This window comes from Saccoglossus kowalevskii, chromosome 18 (genome assembly GCF_978046115.1).
Source record: "Saccoglossus kowalevskii chromosome 18, keSacKowa6.1, whole genome shotgun sequence".
NCBI lineage: Eukaryota > Metazoa > Hemichordata > Enteropneusta > Harrimaniidae > Saccoglossus > Saccoglossus kowalevskii.
The window spans coordinates 3580406-3602695 of record NC_140658.1 but is presented as its reverse complement, the minus strand read 5'-3'; the positions used below and the strand labels follow the sequence as shown (position 1 = coordinate 3602695).

Sequence of the window (22290 nt, the reverse complement as noted above, 5' to 3'; positions counted from 1 at the left end):
ATCCATCTGTAAACAGACGAGAAATGCTTGATTTTGATGATTTTTAGCACAAACATGGCCGCCATTCGGCCATCTTGAATCAGATTGTAAAACAAAATGATGTGCATCAAGGTCCTACAATGTCTAAATGTATATACCAAGTTTGAACAAAATCTATCTGTAAACAGCCGAGAAATGCTTGATTTTGATGATTTTTAGCACAAAAATGGCCGCCATTCGGCCATCTTGAATCAGATCAAGAAACAAATTGACGTGCATATGTATAATATCATGTATGATGTATGTGTGAAGTTTGATTGTGATTGGTCCAGGCATTTCTAAGATACAGGTCCGGACGCACGCACAGACGCACGCACAGATGCACAGACGCACGCACGGAGGTCAAAACATAAGTCCCCGTTTTCGGACTGCGTCCGAACGGGGACTAACAAAAGTAAGCATGTAACACAAGGTAGCATGTAACATAAAGTAAGCATGTAACATAAGGTAAGCATGTAACATAAGGTAAGCATGTAACATCAAGTAAGCATGTAACATAAGGTAAGCATGTAACATAAAGTAAGCATGTAACATAAGGTTAGTATGTAACATAAAGTAAGCATGTAGCATAAGGTAAACATGTAACATAAGGTAAGCATGTAACATAAGGTACACATTAGCTAAGATGTTCATTTTCTTCAGAGTCCTCTCTTAAGTCTCAGTCAAGAAATTGGATTTGTACAATGCAGCTATTAATTTGACAAGAGTCAAAGGCTATATGGCATTTCACTTTATTTGAGGCATATCTGAGTTGTGATACAACACACAGAAGCAACAACACCGTTGTGTGCATGTTCTGTATGTGTCAATAGGTAGCGGTGCACTAGTTGCAGAATTTCTTTTCTATATGGATAGTTGGTATACAAAAAATCAATCTTGTTACCTCTATGTGTTACTGGTGCAACACATAGTATTGTAGGATCATCCACCTTGGCAGCAGCTGCAGTTAGCCAAACCTAGGGGGGAAAATAATATTAATCATAATTGAACCAGCAATTATAGCACTAATTTAAAATGGCCACCATTCACAAAATTAAATGTACATGGATGGATAATTTGTGCAAAGACTCAATGTGATTGATCGAGCCAAGTCTGACATTCATGTTTGAAGGGGTGCACGATGGACTCACACATATTACGGTACACATTATTTTATAACAAGTTTCTGTTTTTACACTTAGTGCAAATAAGAACTAAATAGACTAATAGCAGTATTTTAACAAAATATTTTGCGCAATTCATATCAGTCTAGGCTAATAGCAAATGATTGTCATAAATGAACAATTGCAAAAGATCTATTCAGAATGAGATATATATGTAGAGACTATGTAACCAAACAGTGAAAATATTGTAATCTTGCCAGTATACTGTAAAAACTCAAACAAAAATAATGCTTTAAAACAAAGCCTACAGATTTGAACATTTCCTTTATAAAACATCAAATGACATTTTGACAGTGAACATGCCATGTTGTTGCCAATCTTGAGTTCATCACCATCATATATGGATGCCAGGAATTAATTCATGATTTTGACTGGATAAATGCTTTTACCCTGTGTCAAAATGTCTGTACAGTATGTTCAACAGTCTTTGTACTTTAGAAGCTCTCAGGAAAGTGATTAGAAATTTCTGATTGCATCAATAAACTTGTATAATATTTTGTTGATTTCTGAATATTTTTCTGTTTGAATGTCATGTCATTATTTGTTAGAAGATTTGCATACTGTCTGCAAAGCTAGATAAGAAAGCTCCACTGCTAACACCGGTCACTGCTCTCTATACTTGAACTTCTCACTAAACCTGTCAATGCCATATCCAATCATGGCAAATGTTCCATTTTCTGTTTTTATCCAGAATAATGAGTCACTTTTTATTGAATTGATCAAAAAGTATTCTTTTAATTTGTGCACATTAAAAAAAAAACATCGTTGAACTCTTGAATCAATAACTATTAAATATTTAAATGAAAGATGAAAGAAAGATGATAGCTATTTTTAAAACTAAGGTGGAGTGTTATGCCTTTCACTGTAAGTGGATTAAATTAATTATTCTATTTCTGTGTGGTTTTCTGCTTTCCTAGGTTTAGAATATTCATGATTGTGTAGAAAATTTACTGACCATGCACAATAATTATTTTTCAATATCCTGAATTCAAGGGCTGATATAATATTTATTTATAATACTATATAAAATAATTAGCCTAACATCATTGGAGTGATCGGCATATTAATGATGACCTTTTGTCACATCTGTGTAGCCTTCTCAAGATATGTACCCAGACGAAGCATTCCAGTAATAACAAAACAAAACCAACTTCACAAGGGTTATTAAATGATTAATGAGTAATTTTAAAATTTAAGATCATAATACTATTAATAATAACAATTGGTATTTATGGAATTGTAACCAAGACCAAGACATGGATAACATTAAGAGTTACTTTTTTTAATACTTTTTTTTGTGCCAGGCGACAGTTTCGGACATTCAATGTCACTGTTGTCTCTCCAGACTTTTTTTTTTATGTGCAAATTGCAAGTGCTAACACATAGTGCATTTTTGCCACAGAAGTCATATTCATGTTTGTGACTACATGACAGGGTTGTGCGGCCATCTCGATATCAAATGGCAATTTTAAAGTGCTATCCCGGCATCAACCAGGCTTGGTCGAACACAAGCACCTGCAGACCTTAAGCAAGGTTCCCCCAAAGTCGCATTTGTTAGTGAATGAATCTCGGCCAGCGGAATTGGCCTTCCCATTGAGTTTGTGGCGCACTCACCTCGACTTTATTTTTACCTCACCTGTATCTGGTCATCTTCCGGTATTCTGACATCAAAATGTAGATCACACACACAGCATGGTGCCATACTTCGCAGCTTGAAGCATGTAGTCTGAAAATGATATGAGTAACATATTACTAACATGGTCAATATGCAACCTAGTACTGGAAGTATTAATATGCAACCTAGTACTGGAAGTATTAATAAGCAAGCTAGTACATGTACTGGTAGAATTGTTATCTAACCTAGCACTGGTAGAATTGTTATCTAACCTAGCACTGGTAGAATTGTTATCTAACCTAGCACTGGTAGAATTGTTATCTAACCTAGCACTGGTAGAATTGTTATCTAACCTAGCACTGGTAGAATTGTTATCTAACCTAGCACTGGTAGAATTGTTGTCTAACCTAGCACTGGTAGAATTGTTGTCTAACCTAGCACTGGTAGAATTGTTGTCTAACCTAGCACTGGTAGAATTGTTATCTAACCTAGCACTGGTAGAATTGTTATCTAACCTAGCACTGGTAGAATTGTTATCTAACCTAGCACTGGTAGAATTGTTATCTAACCTAGCACTGGTAGAATTGTTATCTAACCTAGCACTGGTAGAATTGTTATCTAACCTAGCACTGGTAGAATTGTTATCTAACCTAGCACTGGTAGAATTGTTATCTAACCTAGCACTGGTAGAATTGTTATCTAACCTAGCACTGGTAGAATTGTTATCTAACCTAGCACTGGTAGAATTGTTATCTAACCTAGCACTGGTAGAATTGTTATCTAACCTAGCACTGGTAGAATTGTTATCTAACCTAGCACTGGTAGAATTGTTATCTAACCTAGCACTGGTAGAATTGTTATCTAACCTAGCACTGGTAGAATTGTTATCTAACCAAGCACTGGTAGAATTGTTATCTAACCTAGCACTGGTAGAATTGTTATCTAACCTAGCAGTGGTAGAATTGTTATCTAACCTAGCACTGGTAGAATTGTTATCTAACCTAGCACTGGTAGAATTGTTATCTAACCTAGCACTGGTAGAATTGTTATCTAACCTAGCACTGGTAGAATTGTTATCTAACCTAGCACTGGTAGAATTGTTATCTAACCTAGCACTGGTAGAATTGTTATCTAACCTAGCACTGGTAGAATTGTTATCTAACCTAGCACTGGTAGAATTGTTATCTAACCTAGCACTGGTAGAATTGTTATCTAACCTAGCACTGGTAGAATTGTTATCTACCCTAGCACTGGTAGAATTGTTATCTACCCTAGCACTGGTAGAATTGTTATCTAACCAAGCACTGGTAGAATTGTTATCTAACCTAGCACTGGTAGAATTGTTATCTAACCTAGCACTGGTAGAATTGTTATCTAACCTAGCACTGGTAGAATTGTTATCTAACCTAGCACTGGTAGAATTGTTATCTAACCTCGCACTGGTAGAATTGTTATCTAACCTCGCACTGGTAGAATTGTTATCTAACCTAGCACTGGTAGAATTGTTATCTAACCTAGCACTGGTAGAATTGTTATCTAACCTAGCACTGGTAGAATTGTTATCTAACCTAGCACTGGTAGAATTGTTATCTAACCTAGCACTGGTAGAATTGTTATCTAACCTAGCACTGGTAGAATTGTTATCTAACCTAGCACTGGTAGAATTGTTATCTAACCTAGCACTGGTAGAATTGTTATCTAACCTAGCACTGGTAGAATTGTTATCTAACCTAGCACTGGTAGAATTGTTATCTAACCTAGTACTGATAGAATTGTTATCTCACCTAGCACTGGTAGAATTGTTATCTAACCTAGCACTGGTAGAATTGTTATCTAACCTAGCACTGGTAGAATTGTTATCTAACCTAGCACTGGTAGAATTGTTATCTAACCTAGCACTGGTAGAATTGTTATCTAACCTAGCACTGGTATTATGATTTTTTATTATAACCCTGGTAGACCATCTTCTCATTGGCATAGAGATGTATTTTACCACTTGCTGAACAAAGCAGCATTATGGTAGAAGCCTACTAGTAATTTGTGAAAAAGTTGGTCATAAATTGCATGACAATGTTCATTGGTTTATTATGTAAAATCATGAAGCTATTGTCCCATGGCACCATGGAATAGCATTATTTTGTGTTGCAGTGAAGTATTTTTCAGACGATCACTATTTATTAAAAACAATTCCATAGAGCACAATGGTGAAGAAAAAATTCATTTTTTGCCCCTTTTTAAAACCCTGATTTTTGAAATAATTGCGAACAACAAATCATTCGCAATGTATAATCTTTTCAGCCTATTTCACCAGTCTACAATTTAAGATATGATATATTATCTCTGCCACAGGAACCAATGGTAAAAGCGTTATAATACTGCCAAAATGGCTACTATCCACTAAAATAGAACCATCATATTCTCGAAAGTTAATCTGGTGACTCGTAACTTTTTTTAAGTCCATATCCTTATATTGCCTGAGAATACAATTTATTGAAAAATGGTAAGTTCTGGGTTTTTAAAATCATGAGTAGGCTTCTACCTTAAATGCATTTCTTAACCGGGTTTTTGATGCGTAACATGTGATATGTCATGTTGTTTGATTTCTTCTAAACAGGAAGTAGTTTTTTACAAAAGCCACAATTATTATTTTGAAATTTGTCATGTCTCATTTTATACTGAACTCCTTCAGACAACAAATACAATAACTTAAAATAGTCACACAATTTTCCACCACATTGGATTTTCCCCAAAAATGGCATAAATTTGGGGCGTTTGTTTCTCAGGAGTATTTTGATTAGTCAAATAGTTTGTCTACTATCCTGGATTTTTTTTTAAATGTACTTGGATTTCATGAATGCTTTAACTGATCAACCTGCTATTTAGCATGCAAGAACAATGATCTAACGAGGAAAGTAACAAATATCAATATTATCAGTGCCATATTCAGTCAACAAAGCAGTACTAGAAGAATAATTAGCCACAAAAAGTAGCTGTTAATTCCTATTAAGGTATACAAAAAGTACATTTTCAAAAGGTTGACAACTAGAAGGCGATATAAATCATACCAACCTTAATTAGTTTGTTGAAGATTTCTGCCAACTCCTTGTTGGATGGTGTTTCAGATAAAGTTTGTCTGAATACAACACTGAACATCTAAAGAACATATCATAATGTAACAGTTATTTAGATTCATATTCTAATATATGCTATATGTACAGCCCATTGCACTTGTTTGTTTTGCATGCAACCTCTTACATAATGACTGGTAAACAAGAACCATTTGTTTGTGCTATCAGTTGTCCAGTCAACATAGAGGCCAATCCAAGTATCACACAAAGCTGCTAGTCATTGCCTTTGAAACATATGTTCAAAGAAAAGTCACAATCAAAGACACAAATTTCTAAAAGTTGCATGTTCATTTTATGAAATAGTTACAGCTTTCATTCCAAGTTGATTTTTTCACTTTTGGTTAGATCTCTTGAATTGGGACGAAACAACAGATACCAAAATGAGAAATTTTGAACATCTGGCGAAGTGTTGGACAATTTGCCTGAACTTTTACCTCTGCTGACCTTAAGTGAACAAGACATGAATGTCACAGTCCCTGTTATTTGATTATAAAGTAGTACAAGGAACATGAGTAAACAGGTAAATGAATATGTACTCTATATGGGTACAACTCATTATAAAGTGATTTTTGTACTGACAACTAAAAACTTCCTCTGACCCATGTTAGAATCTCAGAGTACACAAGTGCAACAAAACTATTTGTCATACATTTCAACATCACCACTGGGCATCAGAATCATTCTCATGTTGTCAAATACAATTTGTTATTAACACAGTAAGATTTATTATTTAAAATGTATTCATTGTACATAGAACAACATCTGTTAATTGTTAAACAATTGTAAAAGCTATGTTTTCAGAGCAAGTACATGTAATAATTAAGGAAGCCAGTAGTGATAAAGGTTGGTCTGCTCATAACCTTCAATGGAGAAGTAACAATAATTGTTTGAAGTCTTTTTAGTGCAGTGATATTATTGCATTTCAATCATTATTAATGGGTATAAAATACTGTAAACCATTTAATTTTCACTGCTAGATATATTTAGGATTTTATGAAATTTGTGTACATTTCAATAAAGTCCCTGACACTCCATGTTGTAGGAACCCAGAAAAAATTGCCTTGCAAAATTGAAGCAGTTCACAGGACCACTGTAAAAAAAAAAAAAAAGATAGTTTAAAATGATTATAGTCAAAGATATCTTTGAAAGAACACATGTGGGTTCATAAGACATATGTACCAATCTGAGTAGTTCTAGAGATTAGTATCACAAGATTTTACTCTCCGTGATTCAATATCAGTCCTATGTATAACGCTGTGTTGATCAGGCGAACTAATTGACAATGGCCCTACATGCATCGCTATGCAATCACAGTAGTTTTGTATTCTTTTACTTCTTAGCATTTCGACAATGGAAAAAAAATTGTTTTTGGGAGTGGCCGAATTATTAGAAGAAAAACAGAATTTATTTTTTTGAGTGGTCAAACTATCAGAGGCATATTTTGAGTGATCAAACTATAGGAGTATAAATTCTAGTAACTGAAATGCAGGATTGAAAAAGAACAAGACAATACGCAAGATTGATAAACATTCAGCGAGCACTCCTGAAATTTCAGATCATTGGTACCATGTTTTTGGATACATTCAATGACCTGATACATAAAACTACATTTTTTATTGGTCAATCGCTTGACCCTGTATGGCACAAGATTGCAAGCTTCTATCATAAAATTAGGTTTTTCATTTGATGCAACGAAACATGCATTCACAGCAGACAGAAATTTGTTTGAGATGTTACTAAACTATATTTTTGTAATCAGTTTTCCATTTCAACCACCATCATCACTTAGTAAGCTGAGATCGCGCATTGGGATACTGACTGTGCATAAATGCGCAGTGTAGTGCCACCAGAAGACCAATTGCTTGAGAATATTTTAGATCATTACGCCATTTCAAATGTTATATTAATTCACAGACAACAAAATAAAGATTTTCAATAACATACAAGTTTTCCACAGTTGATGGTTGTATGGCACTTACATGGCTTCTTTTTTAATTTTAATCAAGCAAGATTTTTTAATTTTTTTTCACAAATGTCTATTTCAGGGCAACAGAAACAAAAACAATAAATGTGTAGGTAGGCATTTTAACAATTGCACAATTAATATTGGATGAAAACATCATTACAGATATAAATCACAATTCTGTACAAACAATTAAAAATGAGACATAATAACATGTACATGTACTTATAAAATCTCTGGTTTAGGTGTCACACTCAGAGAAGAGTGAAATTAATTTGGTTCTAAAATAGGCATCGCGAAATGTTAAAAATGAATCCCAAAAAAAATTCACATAATACAAGATGCATTATTTTTTTCTAATTGTGTTGATAATGAAAAGTAAAGTATATTCTAAAAGAAGTTCAGAATAAATACAAACACAAATACATTGCTTAGTGGTTAGTACCGGTAGCAAATGATCATGGTAGCACAATCTGGTCATTCTGTGTTTCGCAAGTGAATAACTTAATACTTGTTTTCGAAGTATTGCAATTGTTGATTATTATTCAGTAATGGTTATTTATAATGTCCAAAAAAATAAATTCTTTGAATTTTTATGAATTGGAAGTAAAATTCAACTTAGTTTCATTGTGAACGAATGATTTTGGTCGAATGTAAATGCTCGATGCGATACGATATCCGCCATGTTTTACATTATACATAGCTCGTTTAAATATGTTAATGACAGTTCAGTGACCTCGTGGTAAACGCAACACGGCAAAGATTCACGGATGTTGTAGCAAGATCTTTATGCTTTGATTTTGGTGGGAAAAAACGTTTTGATTTTTTCAAATCAAAAAATTAGTTGTTTTCAAAAAATTTATTTGAAAACTATGATTTACTTGAAAACTACTGTAGAATACTTTATTTTCGCTGGAATTAATTTTCGCTGAAAAGACATTTTGGGTGTTTTGTCTGGAATTTATTTTCACTGATTATTGATGAGTTTAATGTGAAATATAGGAAAAAAAAGTATATTCGTTAGATTTTATTTTCACGGAATCATCCCTTCAGCGAAAATAGCGAAAATAAATTCCAAGCGAAAATATAGAATTCTACAGTATGTCCTCATTAATTTATCGTTCATGTACAATAAAATTTGACAGGGTATACAATTTACAAACTAGTTTCGTTGATTGGAGGCGATTCTTTGCGTTTTTGGCTTTTCCCAAGAATATAAAGCTAGCAATCATAATATTATTCAGATCGGTACGTCACGGAATGTCCACCAATGCTATCTCAATACATCCAATTTTACTGAAACTGGAGAACTTACCTTTGTAAACACGTCTGCTATGTCGCGTTCCTGCAATCAAATATGGTTACTAGTTCTTCTAGTAACTAGTGAATGAGACCACTGAGCCAAACAGAATATAAACACTACTATAATAAATTGCACGCAATAGAGAAATCACATGCCGTAAAACAGCGTTACTCACAGATTTAATCTACTGTAAAATACCTTATTTCAGCTGGAATTATCATTTGCTGATTTCGTATGGAATTTATTTTCATTGATTTTTGACAAGTTGAATGTAAAATATAAGAAAAAGGGTAGATTCGCTGGATTGTATTTACACTGAAACATTCCTTCAGCAAAAATAGCAAAAAAAAGTTGCAAGCAAAAATAAAGTATTGCGCAGTCGTTCTGTCAATGTTGCCGGGAGAGGTATTTTTTGATGAAAATCATGAAAAATACCTACTTAGGATTTTCAGATCTAGAAAAAAAATTGTGTGGCTACTAAACATATTATAATTGTTAATCAACCTGCCAAGTTTCACTGATATCTGCTGCAGAATTTCTGAGAAAATGTGGAGACAGAAAGCGGAAAATGGGCATTTTGATAAAACCTGATTTATAAAGTCCCCTTTTCAGACTGCGCCTGAACAGGGACTAAAAAAACACGAGATATGACTGAAAAATCAATTAGAAAAAGAGAAATTGAAACAGGCAAAAAAATGCATAGGAGAGGGAGTTTGAATGCGTTAAAAGACAAGCAGCCTCTCGGCTGAGATAGAAGTCGAAAATATCCCTTTTCACCAAGCAGCCGGTCGACTGAGATAGCTCCACTGTTAGCAATGCACATTGCACTTAAAGAACAGAACTACGTATAGTATCTAAGCAATCGGACTTGCTGTTTTCAACAAGAATTCAAAAATATCACTTTTCACCAAAAATCATCAAAATTAGATAATTGAAGATATCACCACGAAATGAACAAATTGGACTTGAGGTTTTTAACAAGTCGAAAATATCACTTTTACCAAAAATGACAAAAATATTCATCAAAATTAGAAAATTGAAGATATCATCACGAAATGAACAAATCTGAGAGAGGTCCACATGTAGTACCTATAAATGTAATATCAAAGCAATTGGACTTGCGGTTTTTAACAAGAAGTCAAAAATATCACTTTTACCAAAAATGACAAAAATCTTCATCAAAATTAGAAAATTGAAGATATCATCACGAAATTAACAAATCTGAGAGAGGTCCACATGTAGTACCTATATATGTAATATCAAACTAATCGGACTTGCGGTTTTTAACAAGAAGTCAAAAATATCACTTTTTACCAAAAATGACAAAAATATTCACCAAAAATAGAGAATTTGAGATTTTGACATAAAATAAACAAATCTGAGAAAGAACCATCTAAGGTACTTGCATACCAAATTTGAAAACATTCTGACTTGCGGTTTCAAAGAAGAAGTTGAAATTGTAAAGTTGACGCCACCGACGATGGACAATCCATAATATGAACAGCTCTGCTGTCTTAACTTTGTCGACAGCGGAGCTAAAAATGACAAAAATATTCATCAAAATTAGAGAATTAAAGATATCATGAAATGAACAACTCTGAGAGAGGGCTTCCCAAGGTACAGAAACACCAAGTATCAATGGAATAACAATTCTAGTTTTCAAGAAGAAGTTGAAATAGTAAAAAGTTGACATGGATGATGACGGACAATAACTCGTATGATAAGCTCTGCTTGACAAAGTCGACAGCAAAGCTAAAAAGCATTTGAAACAAAAATACATTCAAAGAAGTTTGAGTTGGGAGGCAATGTTTGCTATTATAGTATAAAATATTCATTTGGTTGCAGTCAGGTAAATATCAGTGAATAAACAAAATAATTCAACATGACATGCAACACATTATGTTCATGAGCTTTATTTATTATTGTTAATTTACCAACTGTTCTCACCTGTAATTGTTTTGCCAATACCAGGTTACCAGGATAGAACTCTGTACTGCATAGATCAAAACCTAATAAGGGTATGATTGAGTCTGATAAAGTCACTGTTATAATGCCACTGTGTTATTAATCTAGTGAGCACATTTTGATTAAATGACATTTAATACTATTTAGTAGACAAAAGTTCTACTGATTCTGATCACATTTTTTACCTTTTGGCTGCTCTGGATCTAAAATTAAAGACAAAATATCTTGGTCTTCTGCATCATCTATTTCTAAAACAAACGTTTCTTTTGATCCTGATGATAAATTGAGTTCAGTCAAATCATCTGAATGGTCCAATCCAACATCATCATTTGCGCTTACAGGACTATCTGAATTATCAGCAACTGCCTCCTGGAAATAATTATAGACCATTACAGTAGAGACCAAACTGTAGCTATATAATCATATGACCATTACAGTATTCATAGAGAGCAAACTGTAGCTATATAATCATATGACCATTACAGTATTCATAGAGAGCTAACTGTAGCTATATAATCATATGACCATTACAGTATTCATAGAGAGCAAACTGTAGCTATATAATCATATGACTATTACAGTATTCATAGAGAGCAAACTGTAGCTATATAATCATATGACCATTACAGTATTCATAGAGAGCTAACTGTAGCTATATAATCATATGACCATTACAGTATTCATAGAGAGCAAACTGTAGCTATATAATCATATGACCATTACAGTATTCAGAGAGCTAACTGTAGCTATATAATCATATGACTATTACAGTATTCATAGAGAGCAAACTGTAGCTATATAATCATATGACCATTACAGTATTCAGAGAGCTAACTGTAGCTATATAATCATATGACTATTACAGTATTCATAGAGAGCAAACTGTAGCTATATAATCATATGACCATTACAGTATTCATAGAGAGCTAACTGTAGCTATATAATCATATGACCATTACAGTATTCATAGAGAGCTAACTGTAGCTATATAATCATATGACTATTACAGTATTCATAGAGAGCAAACTGTAGCTATATAATCATATGACCATTACAGTATTCATAGAGAGCTAACTGTAGCTATATAATCATATGACCATTACAGTATTCATAGAGAGCAAACTGTAGCTATATAATCATATGACCATTACAGTATTCATAGAGAGCAAACTGTAGCTATATAATCATATGACTATTACAGTATTCATAGAGAGCAAACTGTAGCTATATAATCATATGACTATTACAGTATTCATAGAGAGCAAACTGTAGCTATATAATCATATGACCATTACAGTATTCATAGAGAGCTAACTGTAGCTATATAATCATATGACTATGACAGTATTCATAGAGAGCTAACTGTAGCTATATAATCATATGACCAATACAGTATTCATAGAGAGCTAACTGTAGCTATATAATCATATGACTATGACAGTATTCATAGAGAGCTAACTGTAGCTATATAATCATATGACTATGACAGTATTCATAGAGAGCTAACTGTAGCTATATAATCATATGACCAATACAGTATTCATAGAGAGCTAACTGTAGCTATATAATCATATGACCATTACAGTATTCATAGAGAGCAAACTGTAGCTATATAATCATATGACCATTACAATATTCATAGAGAGCTAACTGTAGCTATATAATCATATGACTATGACAGTATTCATAGAGAGCTAACTGTAGCTAATATGTAATCATATGACCATTACAGTATTCATAGAGAGCTAACTGTAGCTATATAATCATATGACCATTACAGTATTCATAGAGAGCTAACTGTAGCAATATAATCATATGACCAGTACAGTATTCATAGAGAGCTAACTGTAGCCATATAATCATATGACCATTACAGTATTCATAGAGAGCAAACTGTAGCTATATAATCATATGACCATTACAGTATTCATAGAGAGCAAACTGTAGCTATATAATCATATGACCATTACAGTATTCATAGAGAGCAAACTGTAGCTATATAATCATATGACCATTACAGTATTCATAGAGAGCTAACTGTAGCTATATAATCATATGACCATTACAATATTCATAGAAAGCTAACTGTAGCTATATAATCATATGACCATTACAATATTCATAGAGAGCTAACTGTAACTATATAATCATATGACCATTACAATATTCATAGAGAGCAAACTGTAGCTATATAATCATATGACCATTACAGTATTCATAGAGAGCAAACTGTAGCTATATAATCATATGACTATTACAGTATTCAGAGAGCAAACTGTAGCTATATAATCATATGACCATTACAGTATTCATAGAGAGCAAACTGTAGCGATATAACCTGCAAGTGGAAACAAATTGTTGTATGGAAAGTTTTCATCAAGCTTAAGAGCACTGAGAAACATATAAACACTGAGAAATGTTATACTTACTGGTGGCAGCACATGATAAAATAATTTATTTTTTTCAGTGGCAGCAATTAACTGTTTCTGAATTTCTTCAAGTTTTTTAGCTTCAGTAGATGACATGCCCTAGAAACAAACAACAAAAAAGACTCAATCTAAGTATATTTACAAAAAATATGTTTATGTCTTTTTCTATATGATGATAACCTAGTTGTTTGCTACAGTTCTAAATTATAACCAGGAAAGTTTACATGGTTGTTGCTATGGTAATTACAATTGTTACAACCCATGCTAAACCATAGTTATTATCAAAATAATTGAGTTGGTGTTTTTCTAGAAAAATTCAAAATAAAAAATAATTGCAAAAATTACCAAGTATCAGAGCAATTCATCTATTAGTTTTTAAGAAAAAGTCAAAAATGGTGTTTTTTTATAAACATTGACAAAAATATGTCATTGAACAATGTAGAGGGCAACCCAATAGATGTGCATTATCAATATCAGCACAATAGACCAAATAGCATCATAGTGGATGTTATATACATTGTTGCTGTGTGAAAAACTTAGAGGACTACTTTGCACATACACGCAAATTTGTTTCAGCAATAATAAATATACTACATGTATTATATTATGAGCAGAAAGACTCACACAAAAGTTCATACAGCTAATAGATGAGGATAATAAAAGCGTGTTCTACCTTACTGGTGACTTTTAACTGTGATGGAGGAGGTAAAGCTGACAAGTACACAGCTGTTCCAGTCTAAATTAACAGATTGAATGAAAAAGTAAGCATGAATAATAAATATTGTCATTATTGTAAACATATTCCTGTATATCATTTAGTATGTTTATGTCAACAGTAAAACAAGCATTGTTAAGGTGGTTATTGTGAACATATTCCTGTATATCATTTAGTATGTTTATGTCAACAGTAAAACAAGCATTGTTAAGGTGGTTATTGTGAACATATTCCTGTATATCATTTAGTATGTTTATGTCAACAGTAAAACAAGCATTGTTAAGGTGGTTATTGTGAACATATTCCTGTATATCATTCAGTATGTTTATGTCAACAGTAAAACAAGCATTGATAAGGTGGTTATTGTGAACATATTCCTGTATATCATTTAGTATGTTTATGTCAACAGTAAAACAAGCATTGTTAAGGTGGTTATTGTGAACATATTCCTGTATATCATTTAGTATGTTTATGTCAACAGTAAAACAAGCATTGATAAGGTGGTTATTGTGAACATATTCCTGTATATCATTTAGTATGTTTATGTCAACAGTAAAACAAGCATTGTTAAGGTGGTTATTGTGAACATATTCCTGTATATCATTTAGTATGTTTATGTCAACAGTAAAACAAGCATTGTTAAGGTGGTTATTGTGAACATATTCCTGTATATCATTTAGTATGTTTATGTCAACAGTAAAACAAGCATTGTTAAGGTGGTTATTGTGAACACCAATGCATTGCACCTGCACTTGACATTAATATTTTCATTTTATGGAAATTAAGATTTTTGATTTTTTTTTGTAAATTCTAATATTCAACATTCTCCTATCTCCCTGTGTGTTACTAAATAAAGATAGAGATGGAAGCAAGAACTTTTACATCTGGTCTGCGAAGACCTGAGATTCTGCCCTGAATCTGAATAAATTGACTTAAATATCTACTGAATCAAGATTACACAAATGTGAGCAATGTTCATAGCAATGTTCACAGCGACTTTGATGTATGATCAAACAAGAAAACCTGGTACATGTGAATTATTATTAATAATTCTTTCCTGCATAGCATAAAAATCGAACATACAATGCCACTGAAACATAAAGAGATATATTGCAATTCAGAGTATTAGGTTTTTAAAATTATAACAAAACAATTTAAGCCATGCATGGCACAATCCCTGTTTGATATAAAATTTAAGATGTATTTGTTTTGTTTATAGTAATATAGTTGAAACATAAACATGTCAGCGATATGTATGCAGAAGCAAATGCTTGATTATAATAATTTTTAAACATTAAAATGACATTCAGTTATCTTGTATTGATCATTATTTAGTAAGTAATTGTCCATATGGAGAGGTATTTCTCTGGAACAGCATTAATAAAGATCAAAATGGCCACTAATCAGTCAATTTGAATACATGTATATATCTATGACATGATGTACATGTATAATGATTATATAAAATTCATACATAATCAGTCAAAGCATGTCAGATATAAGGCTCTAGAACCACATTCTTTAAAACAAAATGACTGCCAGTCAGCCATTTTTATTTTTGTATCTGTGGGTCCATAGCTCTTCTTGTGTCAGACTTTAGTCTTTGTGGTGGTATTTTAGTCATTTCTAATACATTTGGTGTCATTAAGTTTGACATTAGAATTTTTAATGGTAAAAGTCCCTTGTATATAAACTCTTGTATGTGTGTGTGGAGTTTGAATATAAAAATTTTAAACTAAACTTAAAACGTGATGGGGCCAAAAAAATGTACATAGTAAAATATTTAAAACTTACTGCTATTCCAACTAATAATGTTTCACCAACATTGACTTGGACTCTTAAATCAAATATTGCATTCATACCCTTGACCTAGAAAACAATTTAAACATATCAGTAGCCAATACTGTAAACTGTCAAAATATGTGACATTTTGTAATTATAAACAATTTTGGATTAAAAAATAGACGTGAATCCACCAAACTAAATGCATTTGGTGATAATTGTCACTGTCAAACCCTGTGTATGTGTCATCATCATTATTCTCTCTGAAGTTAAAATTGCCTACATCCTTATTCCTGGAAAGGGAGTTAGAATGACTCCTACAACCTGTAAGCATGAATTTGGTTCATCTGATTCAAAAGCCAGTAGGATTTATATAGAATACAGTACATATAGCAATATATGTGGAAAAGACTCACCTTCAGTTTACTCATTAGTTGTCTATGTAGTTCATATTCCATGAATGGCAGAGCCTACAATAATGTGAATAAAATGAATATTATTACAGTTTTCAAACAAAAACAAAATATTTATTGACCATTCTTCATCCAAAGTCCCCACACATCCACTGACCATTCTTCATCCAAAGTCTCCACACATCCACTGACCATGCTTCATTCAGTCTCCACACATCCACTGACCATACTTCATCCAAAGTCTCCACACATCCACTGACCATGCTTCATTCAGTCTCCACACATCCACTGACCATACTTCATCCAATGTCTCAACACATCCACTGACCATACTTCATCCAGTCTCCACACATCCACTGACCATACTTCATCCAAAGTCCCCAGACATCCACTGACCATACTTCATCCAATGTCTCCACACATCCACTGACCATACTTCATCCAAAGTCTCCACACATCCACTGACCATACTTCATCCAAAGTCTCCACACATCCACTGACCATTCTTCATCCAAAGTCTCCACACATCCACTGACCATGCTTCATTCAGTCTCCACACATCCACTGACCATACTTCATCCAATGTCTCAACACATCCACTGACCATACTTCATCCAGTCTCCACACATCCACTGACCATACTTCATCCAAAGTCCCCAGACATCCACTGACCATACTTCATCCAATGTCTCCACACATCCACTGACCATACTTCATCCAAAGTCTCCACACATCCACTGACCATACTTCATCCAAAGTCTCCACACATCCACTGACCATTCTTCATCCAAAGTCTCCACACATCCACTGACCATGCTTCATTCAGTCTCCACACATCCACTGACCATACTTCATCCAATGTCTCAACACATCCACTGACCATACTTCATCCAGTCTCCACACATCCACTGACCATACTTCATCCAAAGTCCCCAGACATCCACTGACCATACTTCATCCAATGTCTCCACACATCCACTGACCATACTTCATCCAAAGTCTCCACACATCCACTGACCATACTTCATCCAAAGTCTTCACACATCCACTGACCATACTTCATCCAAAGTCTCCACACATCCACTGACCATACTTCATCCAAAGTCTCCACATATCCACTGACCATACTTCATCCAAAGTATCCACACATCCACTGACCATACTTCATCCAATGTCTCCACACATCCACTGACCATACTTCATCTAAAGTCTCCACATATCCACTGACCATACTTCATCCAAAGTATCCACACATCCATTGACCATACTTCATCCAAAGTATCCACACATCCATTGACCATACTTCATCCAGTCTCCCCACATCCACTGACCATACTTCATCCAAAGTATCCACACATCCATTGACCATACTTCATCCAGTCTCCCCACATCCACTGACCATACTTCATCCAAAGTCTCCACACATCCACTGACCATACTTCATCCAAAGTCTCCACACATCCACTGACCATACTTCATCCAAAGTCTTCACACATCCACTGACCATACTTCATCCAAAGTCTCCACACATCCACTGACCATACTTCATCCAAAATCTCCACACATCCACTGACCATACTTCATCCAAAGTCTTCACACATCCACTGACCATACTTCATCCAAAGTCTCCACACATCCACTGACCATACTTCATCCAAAGTCTCCACACATCCACTGACCATACTTCATCCAATGTCTCCCCACATCCACTGACCATACTTCATCCAAAGTATCCACACATCCATTGACCTTACTTCATCCAGTCTCCCCACATCCACTGACCATACTTCATCCAAAGTCTCCACACATCCACTGACCATACTTCATCCAAAGTCTCCACACATCCATTGACCATACTTCATCCAAAGTCTTCACACATCCACTGACCATACTTCATCCAAAGTCTCCACACATCCACTGACCATACTTCATCCAAAATCTCCACACATCCACTGACCATACTTCATCCAAAGTCTTCACACATCCACTGACCATACTTCATCCAAAGTCTCCACACATCCACTGACCATACTTCATCCAAAGTCTCCACATATCCACTGACCATACTTCATCCAAAGTCTCCACACATCCACTGACCATACTTCATCCAATGTCTCCACACATCCACTGACCATACTTCATCCAAAGTCTCCACACATCCACTGACCATACTTCATCCAGTCTCCACACATCCACTGACCATAATTCATCCAAAGCCTCCACACATCCACTGACCATACTTCATCCAGTCTCCACACATCCACTGACCATACTTCATCCAAAGTCTACACACATCCACTGACCATACTTCATCCAAAGTCTCCACACATCCACTGACCATACTTCATCCAAAGTCTCCACACAACCACTGACCATACTTCATCCAAAGTCTCCACACATCCACTGGCCATACTTCATCCAGTCTCCACACATCCACTGACCATACTTCATCCAAAGTCTCCACACATCCACTGACCATACTTCATCCAGTATCCACACATCCACTGACCATACTTCATCCAAAGTCTACACACATCCACTGACCATACTTCATCCAAAGTCTCCACACATCCACTGACCATACTTCATCTAAAGTCTCCACACATTCACTGACCATACTTCATCCAAAGTCTCTACACATCCACTGACCATACTTCATCCAGTCTCCACACATCCACTGACCATACTTCATCCAAAGTCTCCACACATCCACTGACCATACTTCATCCAAAGTCTCCACACATCCACTGACCATACTTCATCCAAAGTCTCCACACATCCACTGACCATACTTCATCCAAAGTCTCCACACATCCACTGACCATACTTCATCCAAAGTCTCTACACATCCACTGACCATACTTCATCCAGTCTCCACACATCCACTGACCATACTTCATCCAAAGTCTCCACACATCCACTGACCATACTTCATCGAAAGTCTCCACACATCCACTGACCATACTTCATCCAAAGTCTCCACACATCCACTGACCATACTTCATCCAAAGTCTCCACACATCCACTGACCATACTTCATCCAAAGTCTCCACACATCCACTGACAATACTTCATCCAAAGTCTCCACTCATCCACTGACCATACTTCATCCAGTCTCCACACATCCACTGACCATACTTCTTCCAGTCTCCACACATCCACTGACCATACTTCAATCAAAAACACCATACATCAACTAAGCAAACTTCATACAAACATACCATGCATCCATAAATTTAAAAACTAAAATGTTGACAGTGACGAATGACAAAGGACTATCATTATTAACACACATCCATTGCAACACTAAATCAAAAACATTTTTGTGAATACTCACATCACCAACTAATGCTGCATTAGCTTCTCCCTGGGCTTTTTTTTTACTCCTACATATCCGAGCTTGTATCAGACATCCTTTACCAGTAATTTTTAACTCAGTTGGTAGTTGAATTGTGGTAAATAGTACATCCGGCACTTTCTGTTGCCTGTTAAGCAGACATATCACATTGTATGCATTGCCTGATATTAACAACAATTCATAATATGTTAAGTTTTATAAGTTTAGTTTATTTATACAAATAGTGTATTTATCCAACTGGTTCCTATTGAATATGTTTTTTGTTCTAAACTGTCTGTGTTTACTCATTTCAGACCAAAGTTGTTCTCTCATGATGAATGTTCATCAGAGTGCAACTTACTCTTTACTTTTGTCCAGGGGCACTCACCATATTTTAACATTTCTTCTGATCAGCCACTCTACAAACAAAGTGGCTTGGTAGTGGCCTGTGATTAAACATGCATTGTAACATGTGCTCAATCTGGGTGATTTTCTTTTATGATCTGATTATCGCCCAAAAGATTATTCAGCGACACACAAAAGATCTTACATAAAATACGCACACATCATGATGGGGTTTACAGAAAATTCACTAAGAACTTACAAAATCAACAATAGAAACTAGTGAAACTAACCAAATTTGTGGTATAAAATAGTTATCCTACAGGTTATTAAAATGCTTACTGTAAAACAATACAGTAAGTGTCCTCATACCTGTAGTAAACCAAGACTATTTTTTTAAGTAACCTACCATCAGACTGGTATTGCTCTGAATCAGACAGTACATACCTACATTGAACACATGTTGCCATGTTGACTGGAAATGGCAGTGAATTCACTTGATATGGAACATGACAAAAACCACATTGAAATGGAGAATCTATCTGGACCACATCCTCAGACCTGAAAAGACAAATATTGCTGCAGCTGTCACTTTTATTGGATAATGTAAACATACTATCAATTAAGTTTAGTATTAAACCTTGGTGAATGAATAAATGAATGAATGAATGAATTTTTCAATGCAATCACCACAGTCAACAGACCAAATCTTCAATTATTGGACAGTATTACGTGAACATTAAATATTTTTTTGTATCGTTATTTACATTAATTCTGTATACGATCACTTGCTTTTCATGACTTCTATATATTTGTTTACACACTCGACTAATTATTTTGTATTCAATACAACTTTTTCGATTCGATCTTTTTTTACTTTTGCCCTTTTTAAACTTGTAAACAAGTAATGATTTTTTTTAAATGAGCAATAAAAAAACAGAAATGAATGAATGAATGAATGAATGAATGAATGAATGAATGAATGAATGAATGAATGAATGAATGAATGAAAGAATGAAAGAATGAATGAATGAATGAACAAATTGTAATTGTACATCAATAGGTTTCTTATTTTCTCAATTACTAATTATTATGTAACAAATCATGCAGTAAACATTTAATAACATATATATGTCCTTGAAATGAGTAAATATATAATTATATGAATATATATGGAATCAAACATGATGGATTAACTGCCAGATGACCCGCTCCATGTACAGAATTATCCTGTGAACACTGTACACATTGCAGTTCTGACATTTCGTGTGAAATATCACTAACTGATGCGGAACGTAAACGTCAGCATGTTCATGTTTTTTATCAATATGCAAATGTTGTGACAATATTATTTATCTCAGTAATATAAGAAATTCTCACTTGGTGCAATGACAATAACTCATAATAAGATTATTTTGATGAGAGTAATAGAAGAGTAATATTTATGCTAATTATCAGAACCTACCAGTAACTATATTGGCACATCTAATTAGAATTTTTAGAGTTCTGACTGCTTATACCACTTATTCAACCACGCAATTTCAGCGTAAAACAGCAAGAATCAAAATTATATCTGATTCCAAAATGAATCATAAAGTATGTGTTTCCCCAGATTTCAATACTAACAGTATATTAAGTGTGGGAGAATAAGTGTGTTGTAAAGTAGGATGAGAATTGATCTGGGAACATAGTGACGAATGCGAGATATAATGCCCACTTTGGGAGTTTTATTTTGTAAGGAGTTCAAAATTGTTAATTATCCATTTGCATACTTTTCATTTGCATAAGCTTTGTTTGTTTGTTTCATTTCTCCACTGCGCATGTTTATTGTAGCCCATTGGCTTCATTCTGTTTACATGCACTGTTTACATCACACGCTGTTCATGTCCAGTCATTTCTGTTCGGGTTATTTTCACCCACCCACCCACCCAATTTTTTCTCATGGTCAGGCCAGCTCGCATTTCTATCGTTTAGTATTAGTATCACGTTTTGTTTTTGTCTTTTTGTTTTTTGAGTGCTCTTTATCGATTTGTCACAGTTCTGTTATAGGTTCGTTTATTTTGTTTTTCCCTCAAGCTTTTTGCCTCTTAGTGCTG

The 22290-nt window shown here is 34.3% G+C and overlaps 1 protein-coding gene across 2 annotated transcripts in view; it reads right to left on the bottom strand.

Moving 5' to 3' along the window:
- The window catches only part of LOC102803856 (C2 domain-containing protein 5-like), a 94006-nt gene that overhangs the window by 21281 nt on the left and 50435 nt on the right, over positions 1 to 22290 (bottom strand). For both annotated transcript variants that reach the window (XM_085493246.1, XM_085493247.1), the window contains exons 15-25: positions 20642 to 20755; positions 19853 to 20000; positions 16519 to 16572; positions 16115 to 16189; positions 14279 to 14341; positions 13606 to 13704; positions 11362 to 11545; positions 11159 to 11220; positions 5887 to 5970; positions 2839 to 2928; positions 923 to 995 (exon numbers count right to left, since the gene is read on the bottom strand). In XM_085493246.1, coding sequence (XP_085349372.1) covers positions 923 to 995; positions 2839 to 2928; positions 5887 to 5970; positions 11159 to 11220; positions 11362 to 11545; positions 13606 to 13704; positions 14279 to 14341; positions 16115 to 16189; positions 16519 to 16572; positions 19853 to 20000; positions 20642 to 20755 — 1046 coding nt within the window. The remainder of the gene's footprint in view (positions 1 to 922; positions 996 to 2838; positions 2929 to 5886; positions 5971 to 11158; positions 11221 to 11361; positions 11546 to 13605; positions 13705 to 14278; positions 14342 to 16114; positions 16190 to 16518; positions 16573 to 19852; positions 20001 to 20641; positions 20756 to 22290) is intronic.